This window comes from Nanorana parkeri, unplaced genomic scaffold, assembly GCF_000935625.1.
Source record: "Nanorana parkeri isolate BGI_ZX_2015 unplaced genomic scaffold, ASM93562v1 scaffold950, whole genome shotgun sequence".
Classification (NCBI taxonomy): domain Eukaryota; kingdom Metazoa; phylum Chordata; class Amphibia; order Anura; family Dicroglossidae; genus Nanorana; species Nanorana parkeri.
The window spans coordinates 94004-108442 of record NW_017307218.1 but is presented as its reverse complement, the minus strand read 5'-3'; the positions used below and the strand labels follow the sequence as shown (position 1 = coordinate 108442).

Sequence of the window (14439 nt, the reverse complement as noted above, 5' to 3'; positions counted from 1 at the left end):
AGAGCAGCAAAGAGAAGGGAAACAACCATGGATTACAGTAAGGCGCACATTACAGTATTGGTTTATGTTAAAAAATCTGAGGGTTTAATGTCACTTCAAGTCTCAAGAAACCAGAAACTACAGTTATCCGGCACCTTCTGATCCCCGTGGTTGCCGGATAACTGGGAGTTTACTGTATTGAGTTCTGTTTTTTCCAGTGAAGGGTTCTGTTAATGCTGCAGCATACAAAGACACTTTAGACATTTGCACGCTTCTAAACTTGTGGTAACAGTTTGGCAAAGGCTTTTTTCTGTTCCAGCATGACCGCATCCTTGTGTACAAAGCCAGCTCCATAAAGACATGGTTGGATGAGTTTCGTGCAGAGGAACTGCACAGAGCCCTGGCCTCAACACTACTGAACACCTTTGGGATGAATTGGAACAGAGGTTGAGAGCCAGATCTTCTCATCCAGCATCAGTACCTGACTTTACAAATGCTCTTGTGGCTGAATGGGCACAAACACCCAAAGACAAGCTCCAAAATCTTGTGGAAAGTCTTCTAAGAAGAGTGGAGGCTGTTATAGATGCAAAAAGGGGGCAACTCCACATTGTTGTCCATTGTTTTGGAATAGGATGTCCAAAAACTCACATAGATGTGATGGTCAGGTGTCCAAAGACTTTTGGCCATATAGTGTATATTTCACTGCCACTGTGTACTTGAAGGCCCTCTTGGCCAACTGTAATGGAAATCCAGCATAACCCAAGAAACTCAGAAACTCCCATGCAAATCTCAACTTTTTTAGAAAGTTATGCATAGGCATACATTGGCCACAGTCCACAATGAAATGCAGATGCCTCACAATACATTGACCAAGATGCTCCAACTTCATTAGACTCATTTTGCAAAAGAAGAGTGCAATATTTGCAATATTTTCATTACTTTGCATTTGTAATGGTTTTTCAATTCAGGTGTTAAAAGGTATAAGATGAATATACAATACTAATGTTGTATTTACCACACGTGTGTTATTTTATTTTTGAGGTATTTTGACTCTAACCACTAGCTTCAGAACTGTGATAACTGAGGGTTTCAATGCAATGTCTATTTAGCAGGGCAGGAAGATAACATTTAGTCAGATAAAAGGAGTTATTTTATTTATGATTCAGAATGAGTCAGCCATGATGTGCTAAAAGGGAACTGAAGTCTTTTTAACGTTCTTTGGATATTCATGTGAAATATATCATTAAAAAAGAACTCTGGGAATTTAAAAAAAACTTACCCTTACAGTAGGGCTACCCCTGCACTCTAAGGGTTAAGTATTTTTTTTCTAGGGGGGCTTAAATAAAGCAGATATATATTCATCTGATCCCCGGTCCTCGGGCTTATAGACTGGTTCGCACAGCCTCTTCTACCCTAGGCCCTGGCGGTGAAAGAATCAGCTGACATCATCACTTCTAACGCAGGTCCATTGGTTTGCATTAGACGTGAGGACACTGAGGGACATCGGTGGAGTGGAACTCCACAGACGGAGCAGAGGGGGAGAGAGGTGAGCATTGATCGCTACAGGACTGAGGATGAGGTGAATGTATCTGCTTTATTTGAGCCCCCTACACAAAACGAGCAGGTAACCCTTGCCGTGTAGTGGTAGCCCCACTGCAAGGGTAAGTTCTTATTTAATGTGACTCTGTCTTTCCCATAAAAAACTCCAAAGAATGGTTGCTGCAATAGAAGACTGCATACCTCTCTGGCAGGTGGCAACTCTGAACTGGGATGTGCTCATGCCATACAGCTTCTGTCAAAGACTTGAGCATTCAAACTTCCAGAACTGTCAAACGCCTACATCCTCCTCCATACGCTATGGCAGCAATTGGTAGGAGAAAACCATCAAGCAATTTTTTCACAAGTGTCAAACAAGTGCTAGGTGGAATTTCTTTCTTTAACTTACCTGAATAAAAGGAGAAGTAAGTCAATGCATCCTGATTCCCTAACAAAGGCTTGACCGGCCTCTGAAATAACCAAATCAATGTAAATCCTCAGAAAGGATGATATAACATGATATTAAGAGAGCAAATCAGACAGATTAGGATTATTCAGCTGAATCTGACACCATTGTTAGCAAGCTGGGCTTTATATATTTTCACTGAATACCACTATGCCAATTCCTAAGGCTGGCTGAGAATTGCCCTGTTCCCAATACCCAATAAATCACCTTTCAGAAACCAAATTAAGTTTGTGAACCTATACAATGTTAGTGTCGCCTTATTTGTCACAATTTCTGAATCGATTAGCTCCAGTTCTAATTATTAAAGTGACCCTGTTGCTGAAAGGGGTTATAAAGTCCCAGCATCACATATCCTGTTGTAAAATCAGCATTGTAATAGGAATACATTGTTTTTGATAATGCAATCAAAGATTACTTGAAAAAATCCCTATTATGTAGTGAGTGCAGCCTTCCATCTGTCCATCACTTTCACCAACTTGCTAGATTCCCAGTGTGCTTTGCGCCTCTTTCCCTACTGCTTGATGTGATGCAATCTCGATTACTCAAGACTACGTATCCCATCATGCATTGCTTCCAGCAAGCAATGATGATGTTACATTGTGGGAAGTTCAGACATTGAGTTGTAGTTCACATGGCAGAATTAAAGGGGTGACACAAGGAACTGCATATTCACAGGGCTAAGTGAAATTGTGAAGTACATCCTCAGTGCATCTTCAATAAGTAAGTTGACAAAATATGGTTATTAGGAGTGGGATAGAACTTATGTAAATTCAATATAGAAATACATATTTATTTTAATTTTTGATCATAAATACCCTTGAGTACATTTGAAATACTTAATCATAGCTGTAGGAACACATTAATGATGTAGAAGCTGGGGTGGGGGGCTTAGCAGACAGTAGAGGGATGCAGATATACAGTATATAACACACCCAGAAGACGCAGATGCTAAAGAGTCCAGCAGTGCTTATAGATTCACAAGAGGGCAAAGGTTGGCTAAAACAGAGTGGGTGCTGGTAAGTATCACTAATTATTACCCTAAAAGAGACCCAGTTGCCATTACTTTCAACAAAAATCTTCCTTTAAAATGATATGTGCATTTTACCTCTGCATATTATTTAACTGGAAAAGCCTCCCTTGTGTAGACATCCAAAAGCAGCAGGACTTCTGCTGGTTGCCGCCATCTTAGATGTAATGTCAGCAGCCTCAGAGCTGTCAATCAAATGGCACTCTATAGTATTTCCCTTACCTCCTCCCCCAGCATATACAAGGGATATGGTGGGAGGTAAGGGGAGTGGGGGAGGAGCTGGGACAGCACAGAGTGTAATTAAACACTCCCAGGAGGGAAGAGGGTTATGATATGCAAGGAGGGGGCTGTGTTAGGTAACTGACTCTTTCTGGAGTAGTCAAATTTTCTAGCAACTTTGAAGGCACATTGCAAATAAATACAAATCATATGGGAAGGAAAAATACAGCAAGTATGCATTTCAATTACTTCATTTTTCTGTGCTTTCAGCTGCAATTTTTAGGTTGGTCACAGGTTCTTTTTAACAGGTTCTGCACTTTTTTTTTTAGCAACAGGGTAGCTTTATGCGTACATGACAGACACAAAACCAGAGTACCCTCATTCATTTGATCTTCAGGAGATGTATTAAGAATGCAGACCAAGCGAGACTGGATGTTGGGGCTGTCCTGGCAGCTATTTTGTCCTGTACACATATTGTCTTCCTGTGATTAGAGATTATCCATGCAATCAGCAATATTTAAGAAGGTGTATTGCACCAGAAGAGCACAGCAAAGTATAGAACTGAAAATGGAGAACTGAGACACAGAACCTGCAGAATGTCAGTGATTGAAAAGAGTAGACCTCCTAATGACATGCTGTCATGGAATGGAGAGATGGGTGAATCACAGGAATGCGTGTATAAGGCAATCTACAGATGTCAGATGCTTTCATGTGTATCAGAAGATGTCATGTCTACAGGAGGCTTTGTAGACTGACTGGAGGAACAGAAAACCAGTATGGAACATTACTGATTCCCTTTCCCCTGTGGTAAGCGGTAAGTCCATCGCCTGCCAACACAGCTCATCTCATCCTCTCTCTTCTTTCTCCATTCCAAGAACAGAAACGTTTGTCTGAGCTCAACGTTCCTGGCTGTGACAGGTGTATGTGCATCCAACCACCCTGGAAGTCTATATCAAGCCTTAGTTTGCAAATCATTTGACAGTCAAAACAGTTCCAACATATGTAATTCAACAGGTGTAGTTAGCTTTTTTTTGCACTTTAAAACTGGCCTGAAATACTTGACTGTGGTGGAATGCATGAATCCAAATGACTGCCTTCAAATCTTTCTTGTAGCAAATTGACAAACAACAACCATATTTATTCTGGTTTATTAAGGGGAGCAAACTTACTATTATTAGAAACCAGGGCCAAAACAAGGAAAACTGACATCCTTTTTAGACTGACAGAGGATCGGTCATCAGATAACATGGTACTGACATCTTCAAACAGCTCCAGAGTGCACAAAGCTTGCTGGCAAAATACTGCAATGAGAGGAAAATGTCATCAAATAAGCTTCATGCGCAAAGTTGAGAGTTTGCTATTATATGACTCTGAGACGTCGTTACCATTACTCTCTGCGAGGACTCCAAGAGTGTATAAAGAGACTTCTTTTAATATCAAGTGAGTGCTGCATTTCGCTAAGCTGATGATAAATATTAAACCACCGATTTCTCTGAAGCAATTACATGCATCACCTGTTGAAAATAAAAGATGAGTCTCGGATTCATTTCAATACATTTTGGTCAATTTTTGTCAAGCTAATGCAGCATCCTGCAACTCTATAGCGGTCAAGCATACTGGCGTAGTGGTTAGCACTTCTGCCGAATTCATATCCCAGTCAGGACACTAAGGAGTTTGCATGTTCTCCCTGTGCTTGCATGGGTTTCCTTCAGGTACTCCGGTTTCCACCAACACTGCAAAGACATGTTGGAAGTTTATTTGGGTCCTGTCCAAATTGGCCCTGTATGCATGTGTGATAGGGACCTTAGATTGTAAGGTGCTCGAGGGCCGGACTGATTTGAATGTGCAGTATATAAAGCACTGTGTAAATACCTGTAATAAATAAACCATTAAAGGTGTTGTAGTTAGAAATGTTTTGTTAGTTTGAAAAGAGGCCACCACTCTACATAAATGTCCCTCCGTTCTACAACAGAACAACTTTCATCTTCGTCCATTCTCACCTTGAACAAGTAGAAGATGCAGCAAATTCAATCTGGTTGCCAAAAACCTTGCTGTCTGACAACAGACCCCATAATTACCTGCCCAAGGTCACTGGATTCAGGTGAACAGCCCATTCACCAAAGGACAGTTCTGCTAGTTGACCACTACTAAAATGGTAGTTATCAGCATTGGTTCTGAGATGCATTCCTTGTGTCAGTCATTAAAACTCTATTTTTTTCCTGTCCCATTGCACTACCAGACTGGAATCCCATGGTAATATAATGGAGGGTGCTGAATGACATGCGGATGGATCCACACAAATCCAAATGTAGAAGAAGTAGTAACTCGCACACCAACTCTGGGACATACCCTTGCGCACTCTGACTGGCCATGACCTAGTGATGTCAGGCAGGAGAAACGGCAATTAATGCTGCATCAAGACCCTTAACAACAAACCCAACTATGTAGCACAGAAGGGAGGCTACTATTTTTAGCAATAGTGGGTGACTCCATCAAATTTTTCTTCTATTTGCAGACGCTAGGGCCATTTTACTACGACACTGGAGACTACTGTGCCTCCCTCTTTTGAGGAATGGTTTGAGGAGATGTAACACCTGAGATGCATGGAGGAACTTACGGCCAATCTATATGACCGCCACGCTCAGTTCTGTTATGTCTGGAACCCTTGGAGATACTGTAATCATGTCATTACTGAACACTGTGATGATTTGCGGCCTTCCTGTGACAGCTAAAGTGTGGTTTTTGCCCTTCTGAGTTCCTGCCTTAATTGGTGTGGGCTTTGCCTCCCTGATCGAGCGCCCCTACTCCCCTTTTTATCCCTCCCTCTATGTACCCATTCCTTCTTCCTTTCTCATACTCTCTCTTTCTGTCCCCTCGCTTTTTCTTTTCATGCGCTCTCTTCTCCCCCCTCACATTCTCTTTGTCCTGGTTTTCTTTTTACACATATTTTCTTGTTTCGTGTCACCCTTCTGTTATATCCTCAATAACAGATTGTATATTTGATGCTTTGACATTACCCAGTATGGGCTGGACAGGGCCTTATGCGAGATTAGACTGGCAACTTGATAATCTGCTCTGTGTGTTCTTTTGTTCTCACTTACTTTTCTGCTGTTTTTTTAATGCAATGAACCAACAGATAATCTTTTAAAAAAATGCCTCTATCAAAGGGAAAAAACTCCAGCTGACAGTGCTCGGAAATACTCACCTCCCTTGCGCCCCATGTCCCTTACCTTCCCTCCCTTTAAGGGATGCAGCCTGCATACACTCGCTACAGTTCACTTCAGAATGCACCATTGTTCCCCATGTACCATATGAGCATACAGTAGAATATGAAGAGATACCGGCACTTCAATAGTGAATCAAATACATCTGTTTATTGACGTATGATGCTACTCAAACGTCAATAAACAGACGTATTTGATTCACTATTGGAGTGCCGGTGTCTCTTTACATTCTACTTGATATCTACTACGGTTGCCAGCCTTCGACTACAGCAGCACCCACCCTTATTTGTTTGGAAACGGCAGTTTCTGAGTGCGATGGGTTCATGGACTTTAATATGAGCATACGGCACACGTAAATATCGTTAAAAGTGACTTACTGTTACTCTGGCAAATGGAACGGATAGCAGCCACAGTGTCCTTCTGTAATTCAGGATTATCCATTTGAAATTTCAGACATTCTAATAATAATTTCAGATCAGTCTTCATTTCTAGCAAAGAAAGTATGTGATCAGAGGAAAAGGCAAAAATACATTTTAAAGGGTTGAGGGGGCACTGTGCGAGGATACACAGTGAAACAAAAGATATGCCCTGCCACCTTTTGAGGTCTGTTTCCCTGGATTTCTACTGTTTGCAGCTGATACAATATACTTGAAGCCAAACAGAACAATACACACAAGTGCTTAGAGAGGTGTACTACTTGTCACTTTGTTCCATGCCACATCAAAACATGGACTGCAGCACATGACCACATCTGACACTGCAGTATGGTGCTCTGATTGGTGAGCTTGTTGCAAAGGGGAACATCATCTGATGGTGTGAACGGAGTAAGGATGAGAGCACCACAATAATATAGCGAATGTAGTCAAAGTTTATTAACCTTGATAAAAGGTCAGAAGACAAAAGCCAGCACATTTCAGGGGCTAGAAAAATCCCCCCTTCATCCGGGCTTGGATGATGGCTGTAACAATGGTTTATATTGGACACACAACTGCAAGGCAACAAAAGTTATTACCATGGAGGTGCAGTCAGGTGGTGACTGCACGGCCATTATAATGCAGTCATGACTGCAGGTGACTGCACCACCATTATACAAAAAACTCCCCATTATCCCGCATCCACAGTGATTGGTAGACTCCTAATAAATGTAGTTTCTGGTTGCTTGAGAGTTACTATTAAAAATAGGTCTAATTAATGCCACACCCCATACTATACCATAACATAAACTCTGTATTGATTCATATTAATATTGAAATGCAGTAATCAAAAGCAAATTAGGACAAATAGACACACTTAAGAGAAATAGACACACGATCATTACCAGGATAATACATGCCACAGATCAGCAAAACAATGAGTACACCGGATTTTTTTTTCTGGTTAGAAGAGAGTCCTGGTTAGTTGAATACAAGATAACTGAGAGTTTACTGTAATAACTTTTGTTGTCTTGTGTGTCCAGTATAAACCTCTATTTAAGCCACCATCCAACCCTTGGTAAAGGGAGATTTTTGACTTTTTATTAAGATTAATAAACTTTCACAGGACTCGCTATAAGCTTGTGGCGCTCTCAGCCTTTATACATACAGTATGTGTTCTAAGCTGTGCTAGAAGAGATGAAACCGCTGAGAAGCCACTCATATATAATACTAGTCTTACCAAATGAGCAAAGTGCTCCCGCAGACTTTACTGGTTCCATTGCATTCATCTGGCTGAGCTGAAACAACAGATAGCACTTAAGTGAAAATGTGTAGAAAAAAAGTTTAAAAAGCATTATACATATAAGAGTAAAATGATGGCAGCATGAAGCTGCCATATAGTGTTAAAGTAAACCTATCGCTTGGAATAGCTCTATAAACGACACCTCGAGGTACCTGCACATAACGCCAGGGTTATCCATATGCAATGGCAGCCACCAACTCAGAAGTTCTACAATACCATTGTTTTTGTTTGATCAAACTATATCTCATTTATATATATATAGTTTTAGCTAAAGCAGGGGTCTCAAATTCATTTGACTCAGGGGCCACTCGACAATTGTTTTTTCTCCCATGGGGGCCGGCTTACTGAATTTCGAACATCAAAATAAAATGTAATTATATCTGGTTTTGTACTACAGACCCCAATACACACACAATAAGGCCCTATTCATATCTGTAAGTTTAGGTGCAATTAGGGATTCCTGTGTCAGGAAATTCGGTTTCCCTTCAGCAGGCATGACTAATGTGGTGTTTACAAGCGGCAGCTGTCCCCCATTCAAATTAATGATCAGGTGATAGCCGCTGCATGTAAACGCCTGCACACCGCATGTAATTGTATGTTATATGATTACATGCAGTTAGAAAACACTCTCCCTGGATGCACAATCGATGCGTCCAGGGAGAGTGACTGATTCCTAACCAAATGTAATCATATCACATATCTTTACATGAGGTATGCAGGTGTTTCTGATCATTAACTTGAATAGGTGACAGCTGTCACTTGTAAACACCAGATTAGGGATTTCTGCTGCAGGAAAATGCAAGTTCACGATGCAGGAATTCCTCATTGCACCTAAAGATACAGGTGTGAATGGAGCCTAATACACTCCCCCCATACACATAAAAAAAAAGCCTGACCCCCCCCCATGAAATAAAAAAATAAAATACAGAGTCCCCTCTCCTGCTTACCTTTTTGCAGGGAGGAGACTGTGAGGAGCCACGATCGATCCATGGTGCTCTAGTGGTGATAAGTGAGGTCTGCTTAGACCTCACTAATCCATCCTTCGGCCGAAGCTCAAAACTGAGCTCCAGCCCAAAGGACCGTGTAGCTGCTCCCGCAAGTCAGGTATGCGGTCCGTGAGCACGTACCTGACTTGTCACCTGGCTGCGTGCCACATAGTACCGGCTCGCGGGCCGGTACTTTGAGACCGCAGAGCTAAAGTAAGGAATGTTTAAAACCTTTTTTGTTGTTGCTTCGTTGCCATGGTCCCATCGAGATGTCTTTCTGTCCAAGTGACAGGACAGAAAGTAAAATGAGTGGTATTCCCCTCCTAGAGAGCTGCTGCCAGAACAGGTGCCCCCATGCCATGACAAATGTAATATTTTGGGAATTCCCATCACTTTCTGTTCCAGTGACCATTGTCACCATGCTATATGTGCGTATTCATTTATGAATGACGTGCATAATGCATCGGTTTGTTTTCCACTGGAAAGTTTCTCTTTGTATCTTCCCAGAGTGTACTGCAGACAATACAAGGAAAGTGTATACCTCTATTTGTGGATCCTTCCTCCGCTTGAATAACATGTGTTCAGGCTGATGGGTGTTCTATATATTGGACACAGTACCAATTTTTTGAAAGTCTCCCTACAAACATCGACCTTCAACATTTCATAGTTCATTCGGCCACTAAGGCCCCGTTCACACTAAAGGCCGTGACACACTGCACGCGAAGCAGCGCGGAGCGGTGGCACGCTGCCTTTGCGAGCAGTGTGTCATGTCACTTTCTTCTCGGCACCTCAGCTTGCGAGAGCTCGCAGAGCTGAGCGTGCCGAGATGAACAATTTCAACTTCAGCCAATCGGCTCGCGTGTATTAACCGGCGCGACGGGATGCGATGTCTGCCCGGTTGTTACAGACGAGCTGATTGGCTGAAGGTGCAGTCAATCATCTGACTGCACTCAGCTCACACACTGCACGCGAAGCCCCGTGCCGGAGAGCTTTGCTTCACTCTTCACGGCTTCGCGTGCAGTGTGTCACGGCCTTTAGCGATTTATCGTGCGGTAATTCCCGCGATATCGCGGCAATTTACCGCACGATATCACTCTCAAATGCTTCTCAATGGGGCAAAGGGTCCTGCTGTCGCGGGTCGTGTGTCGCTACAGCAGGACCCTTTTTGGAGCGGATTTTGCCGCGATTCTCGCTTGCTCAATACAAGCATTTGCGCGATATCACGCAAAATGCAAATCGCGTGACAAACGCGCGATTTGCGAATCGCGCAGTGTGAATGGGGCCTAAAAGCCAAGCACACATCTTGGCGACAAAATTTCTAGTAGGATTGCCATCCCGAACCTTTTAAACCTTTTGCTGCCAGAGCCGTTTTCTCATCTTTTGCAAGTTATAATCCCCATTTTAGGCCTGAAAATCACGTAAAACCCCTGAGAGTTATATATTTCCTGAAAGCAGGGACCCTGTAGAATAAAATGGCGGCAGTTGTAAATTTTTACATCGCATGATATTAGCGCAACATCAAACACATAAAAATGATGTGTACCCATGAAGCGGTAAAAAAAATATGGTATCCCAAATTGTCCATAGGTGACGCTTTAAAAGCTTGTTCAGGTCATCAGTTTAGAGCCATCCATGAATATTGGCCCTGGAATTATTGGCGAACGTGGCGATACCTAACATATGTAAAGCAATTGTCGTTTTCATATGTAGGTGCACACGACTCGTGTTAGCATTAGTATGCAAGCATTCGTGCTCGCATACTAATGCTAACACTAATGCTAACATTTTTGTGGGTAGATTTCAATTTATTTGATTTAACGTTATTTTTTCTAACTTTTTTTTTTAACTTAACTCCATTGCTATCACATATGGGGGGGGGGGTCACGAGTGTCCCCTGGATGAAAAAAGGTGGTTTGCAGACACCTGTGTGTTTACATCAGAGCGCTGTCAGGATTCTGGTGCAATAAAAAGAATTAGGAAAAGTGCCAAGATTTCAGATTTCAGTGTCTCAGTTTTGAACTTTGAAGAAATATTTCCCACAATGATAATAGCTACAGAGGTGAATGAGGGCTTGAGCAGAGATCTGGACAATGGATAGGAACAGGGATCTGAGCAATGGATAAGAGCACAGAGCTGGGCAGTGGACGGGAGCAGACCTGGGCAATGGAAAGCAACAGAGAGCTTGGCAGTGGATAGGAGCAGAGATCTAGGCAATGGAAAGGAGCACAGATCTGAGCAGTGGGTAGGAGCATAGATCTGGGCAATAGATGGGAGCAGAGATCTGAGAAGAGGATATGAGCAGAGATCTGGGAAGAGGATAGGAGCAGAGATCTGGGAAGAGGATAGGAGCAGAGATCTGGGAAGAGGATAGGAGCAGAGATCTGGGCAGTGGATAGGAGCAGAGATCTGGGAAGAGGATAGGACCGGAGATCTGGGCAGTGGATAGGAGCAGAGGAGAGATAAGGGCACGGGGTGATGCCACCTACATTAGGGGAGAGGAGTGGGTTTGAGGTCCTAATACAGATTTCCATCCTTCTTAGCTGACTGTACCAGCTGATCATACCGCTTGTGTAACACAGTATACTGGGATCTATGGATGAGCCTATAATGGACCCATCTTCAGCTCAGAAACAGACATTACAGGCAGCCTAGCAACCATGACAAGTCTGAGGCCACACCACAGTCACTCTGGGGTTTGTAGTACCAGGAGTAACCTGGCACAGTGGTGTGGTGAAGGAAAACACAGTGATCCTCTCCCCGGCTGCTGATAACAGGTAACCCCGCCCACATTACACACCGCCATTAGTACAACCTAGAAAGCTCCTCTCCCGCTCTTCCCGCCAGAAAAAAACAAAAGGAACTGAGCCCCCCTTACTGACGTCACTGCCACCCGCGGGCTTCGATTGGATAAAACTGACACGAGGAAAACAATCGGCAAAGCTGATAGGAGCTTTTTTGAAGGGGGTGGGGAGAGCGATGATTGGATGAGACTTGCCTATGAAGGGCGGAGCATTTTTTTTTGATGGACGGGACCGTGTGTGAGGTCCTGTGGGGTTGAACTTGTTTGTATGTTTCTAAAGCGCTGTGGACCATAAGAATAGACTATACCAAAGAGTCTCTCTCTTCAAGTCAACTCATAATTTAACATTATTATTACTTATATATGAGGCATAACAAAGGGTTAACAACACTTTTGCCTGGAGTTCTTCTTTAAAGTGGCATTAAAGTCACAATCCCCCCCAATGCTGGTGTTAGAACTTACCTTAAGACCACACCAACCTCAGTGCATTCCAGCCCGATTGTGCCCGGAACGCACTGAATCGCATTGCGGACGGCTCAGTTTGTTGTGGAGGGTGAGGGGGCGTCGCGGTGCATTGAAGTGAATGGCACCGCAGCCACGCCCTCCGGCCGCACGGGAACGCAAGGCACATCAATGCCTGCAGTCCGGTCCAGTCCGAAAAAATACTGCAAGCACCATTTTTTCTCACCGGACCGTAGGCATTGATGCCTAAATGATGCCTCGTGCCACATAAAAAGAACAGCTACCATTATTTTATTCTGCAGAGCCTCTGCTTTCAGAGAATCTATCATTATTTGGGTGTTTAAAGTCATTTTCTATCCAAAAATTGCCTGTAATGCAACCCCCAACAGCCAAAAAAACACCTGATTGGACAGAGAACAGTCACATGTCTGAATAAGTTTAGTTTTGAAGGGAATTTGTACGGTTCCAAATTTTCGTTAAACCTGCGTTCGGATTCGTTAGCATGTCTTCTAAGGTGGTTAAGCAGTTTTTTTGAAAAAAAATCAGATTTTAACATGTGTGAAATATTGCTGACCCTGTAAATATACAATCTTCATTTAATTTTTTTATAAGCAAGCCAAAATAATTCTCCATTCTTCTTTTTAAAGGACTAAATGTATTAAAGGAGATCTATGAGGTGAGTTATTTTCACTCATCCTCATAGTTCGAGCCGACGTATGACAATGAAACTGTCACATGTCGGCTCAATAGATCGGGAGGTGAGCAAACACATACCGTCGCTCGCTCACTTCCTGATCATGTCCCTGCAGAGAGTGGTGAGTGTCATTCACGGCTACCTACAGGGATCCCCCCCCCCTCACCGCTCCGATCCTCCAGTGCTGACTGGCAGAACGAACGGGAGTGGGGGCGGGTACAGCTTAAGGCCGGCTACCTTGTGCTCCGCTGTCCCCCATGTGGGCACGTGACGGCGCAGCGGGTCTCCCCTCACCGATCGGAGGGAGATCAGCAAGCTTCTAGCTGCAAACTCTCCTCCGATCACTGGACCCAGAAGTGATGTGTATTACATCATTCCCGGTGTCACTGTTTACATTCTCCGGCTCCTGCAGCGAGGAGAAGAAGCTGGGGAAGCAGATTTCTGCTTCATCAGCTTCTTTTGGGTCCCTAGGTAACATTAGGGACCTGACAGACCCCTGATGTCTCCATAAAGAGGGCCTGCCACATCATATTTGCTTGTTAGCCCCCTATGTGATAGCAATAAACCACGAAGACACACATACAACTGCAAACACGTGTCGGGTGCGCCTACATGCAAAAACGAAAATTGTGCTACACATGTTAAATATCGCCGCGAACGTCGGAGTGAGAGCAATCATTCTGGGGCCATCAATCACTGTTAACATTAAAACGATGAGCGGTAAAAGCTTTTAAAACATCGCCTATGGGAAATTTGTAGTTTTTTTTGCAGTTTCACGGGTGAACACAATTGCAAGGGTTGACATGTTTGGTATCTATTTACCCGACGTGACCCCGCCTTTATATATTTTGGCAAAAAAATTGGGTGTTATATTCTATTTCTGTGCACTAAATTTCATTTTAGTATAGTTTATCCTAAAAATACATTGTTTGAGGGTCTGAAGCTGTTTTCTAGCCAGAAATCCAGATTTTATCATATATGTGCAAATGTAAGAAATTGCTCCGGGCAGCAAGCGGTTAAGTGACACTCGCCGTGGGTAAAAAAAACAGGAAAAAAAATACATAATTTTTTGATAAATGATGATCAAGCCATGATTTGTGTGTTCTCCCGCAGTGTTGTATTGTATTAGTGTCTGAGGTCAGCGCTAACACTGGATCTTTATTTACTGGCCGTGTCATGATTAGTAAAAGCCTGCAGTGTGATATCATCACATTTCCAGCATAGGATGACATCATCATTGAGCTCTACAAAGTGATATCACCACCCCTACATCTTATTACAGATACAAAAATCTCTACATCACTGCAAAACATCACTGGCTATAATGAGA

General features: G+C 43.0%; 1 protein-coding gene across 1 annotated transcript in view; it reads right to left on the bottom strand.

Moving 5' to 3' along the window:
• Positions 1-6937, bottom strand: part of TERB1 (telomere repeat binding bouquet formation protein 1) — a 50248-nt gene extending 43311 nt beyond the window's left edge. Inside the window, exons 1-4 of the mRNA XM_018566445.1 lie at positions 6829-6937; positions 4613-4741; positions 4397-4528; positions 1925-1985 (exon numbers count right to left, since the gene is read on the bottom strand). Coding sequence (XP_018421947.1) covers positions 1925-1985; positions 4397-4528; positions 4613-4741; positions 6829-6937 — 431 coding nt within the window. The remainder of the gene's footprint in view (positions 1-1924; positions 1986-4396; positions 4529-4612; positions 4742-6828) is intronic.
• Positions 6938-14439: the final 7502 nt, after the last annotated feature.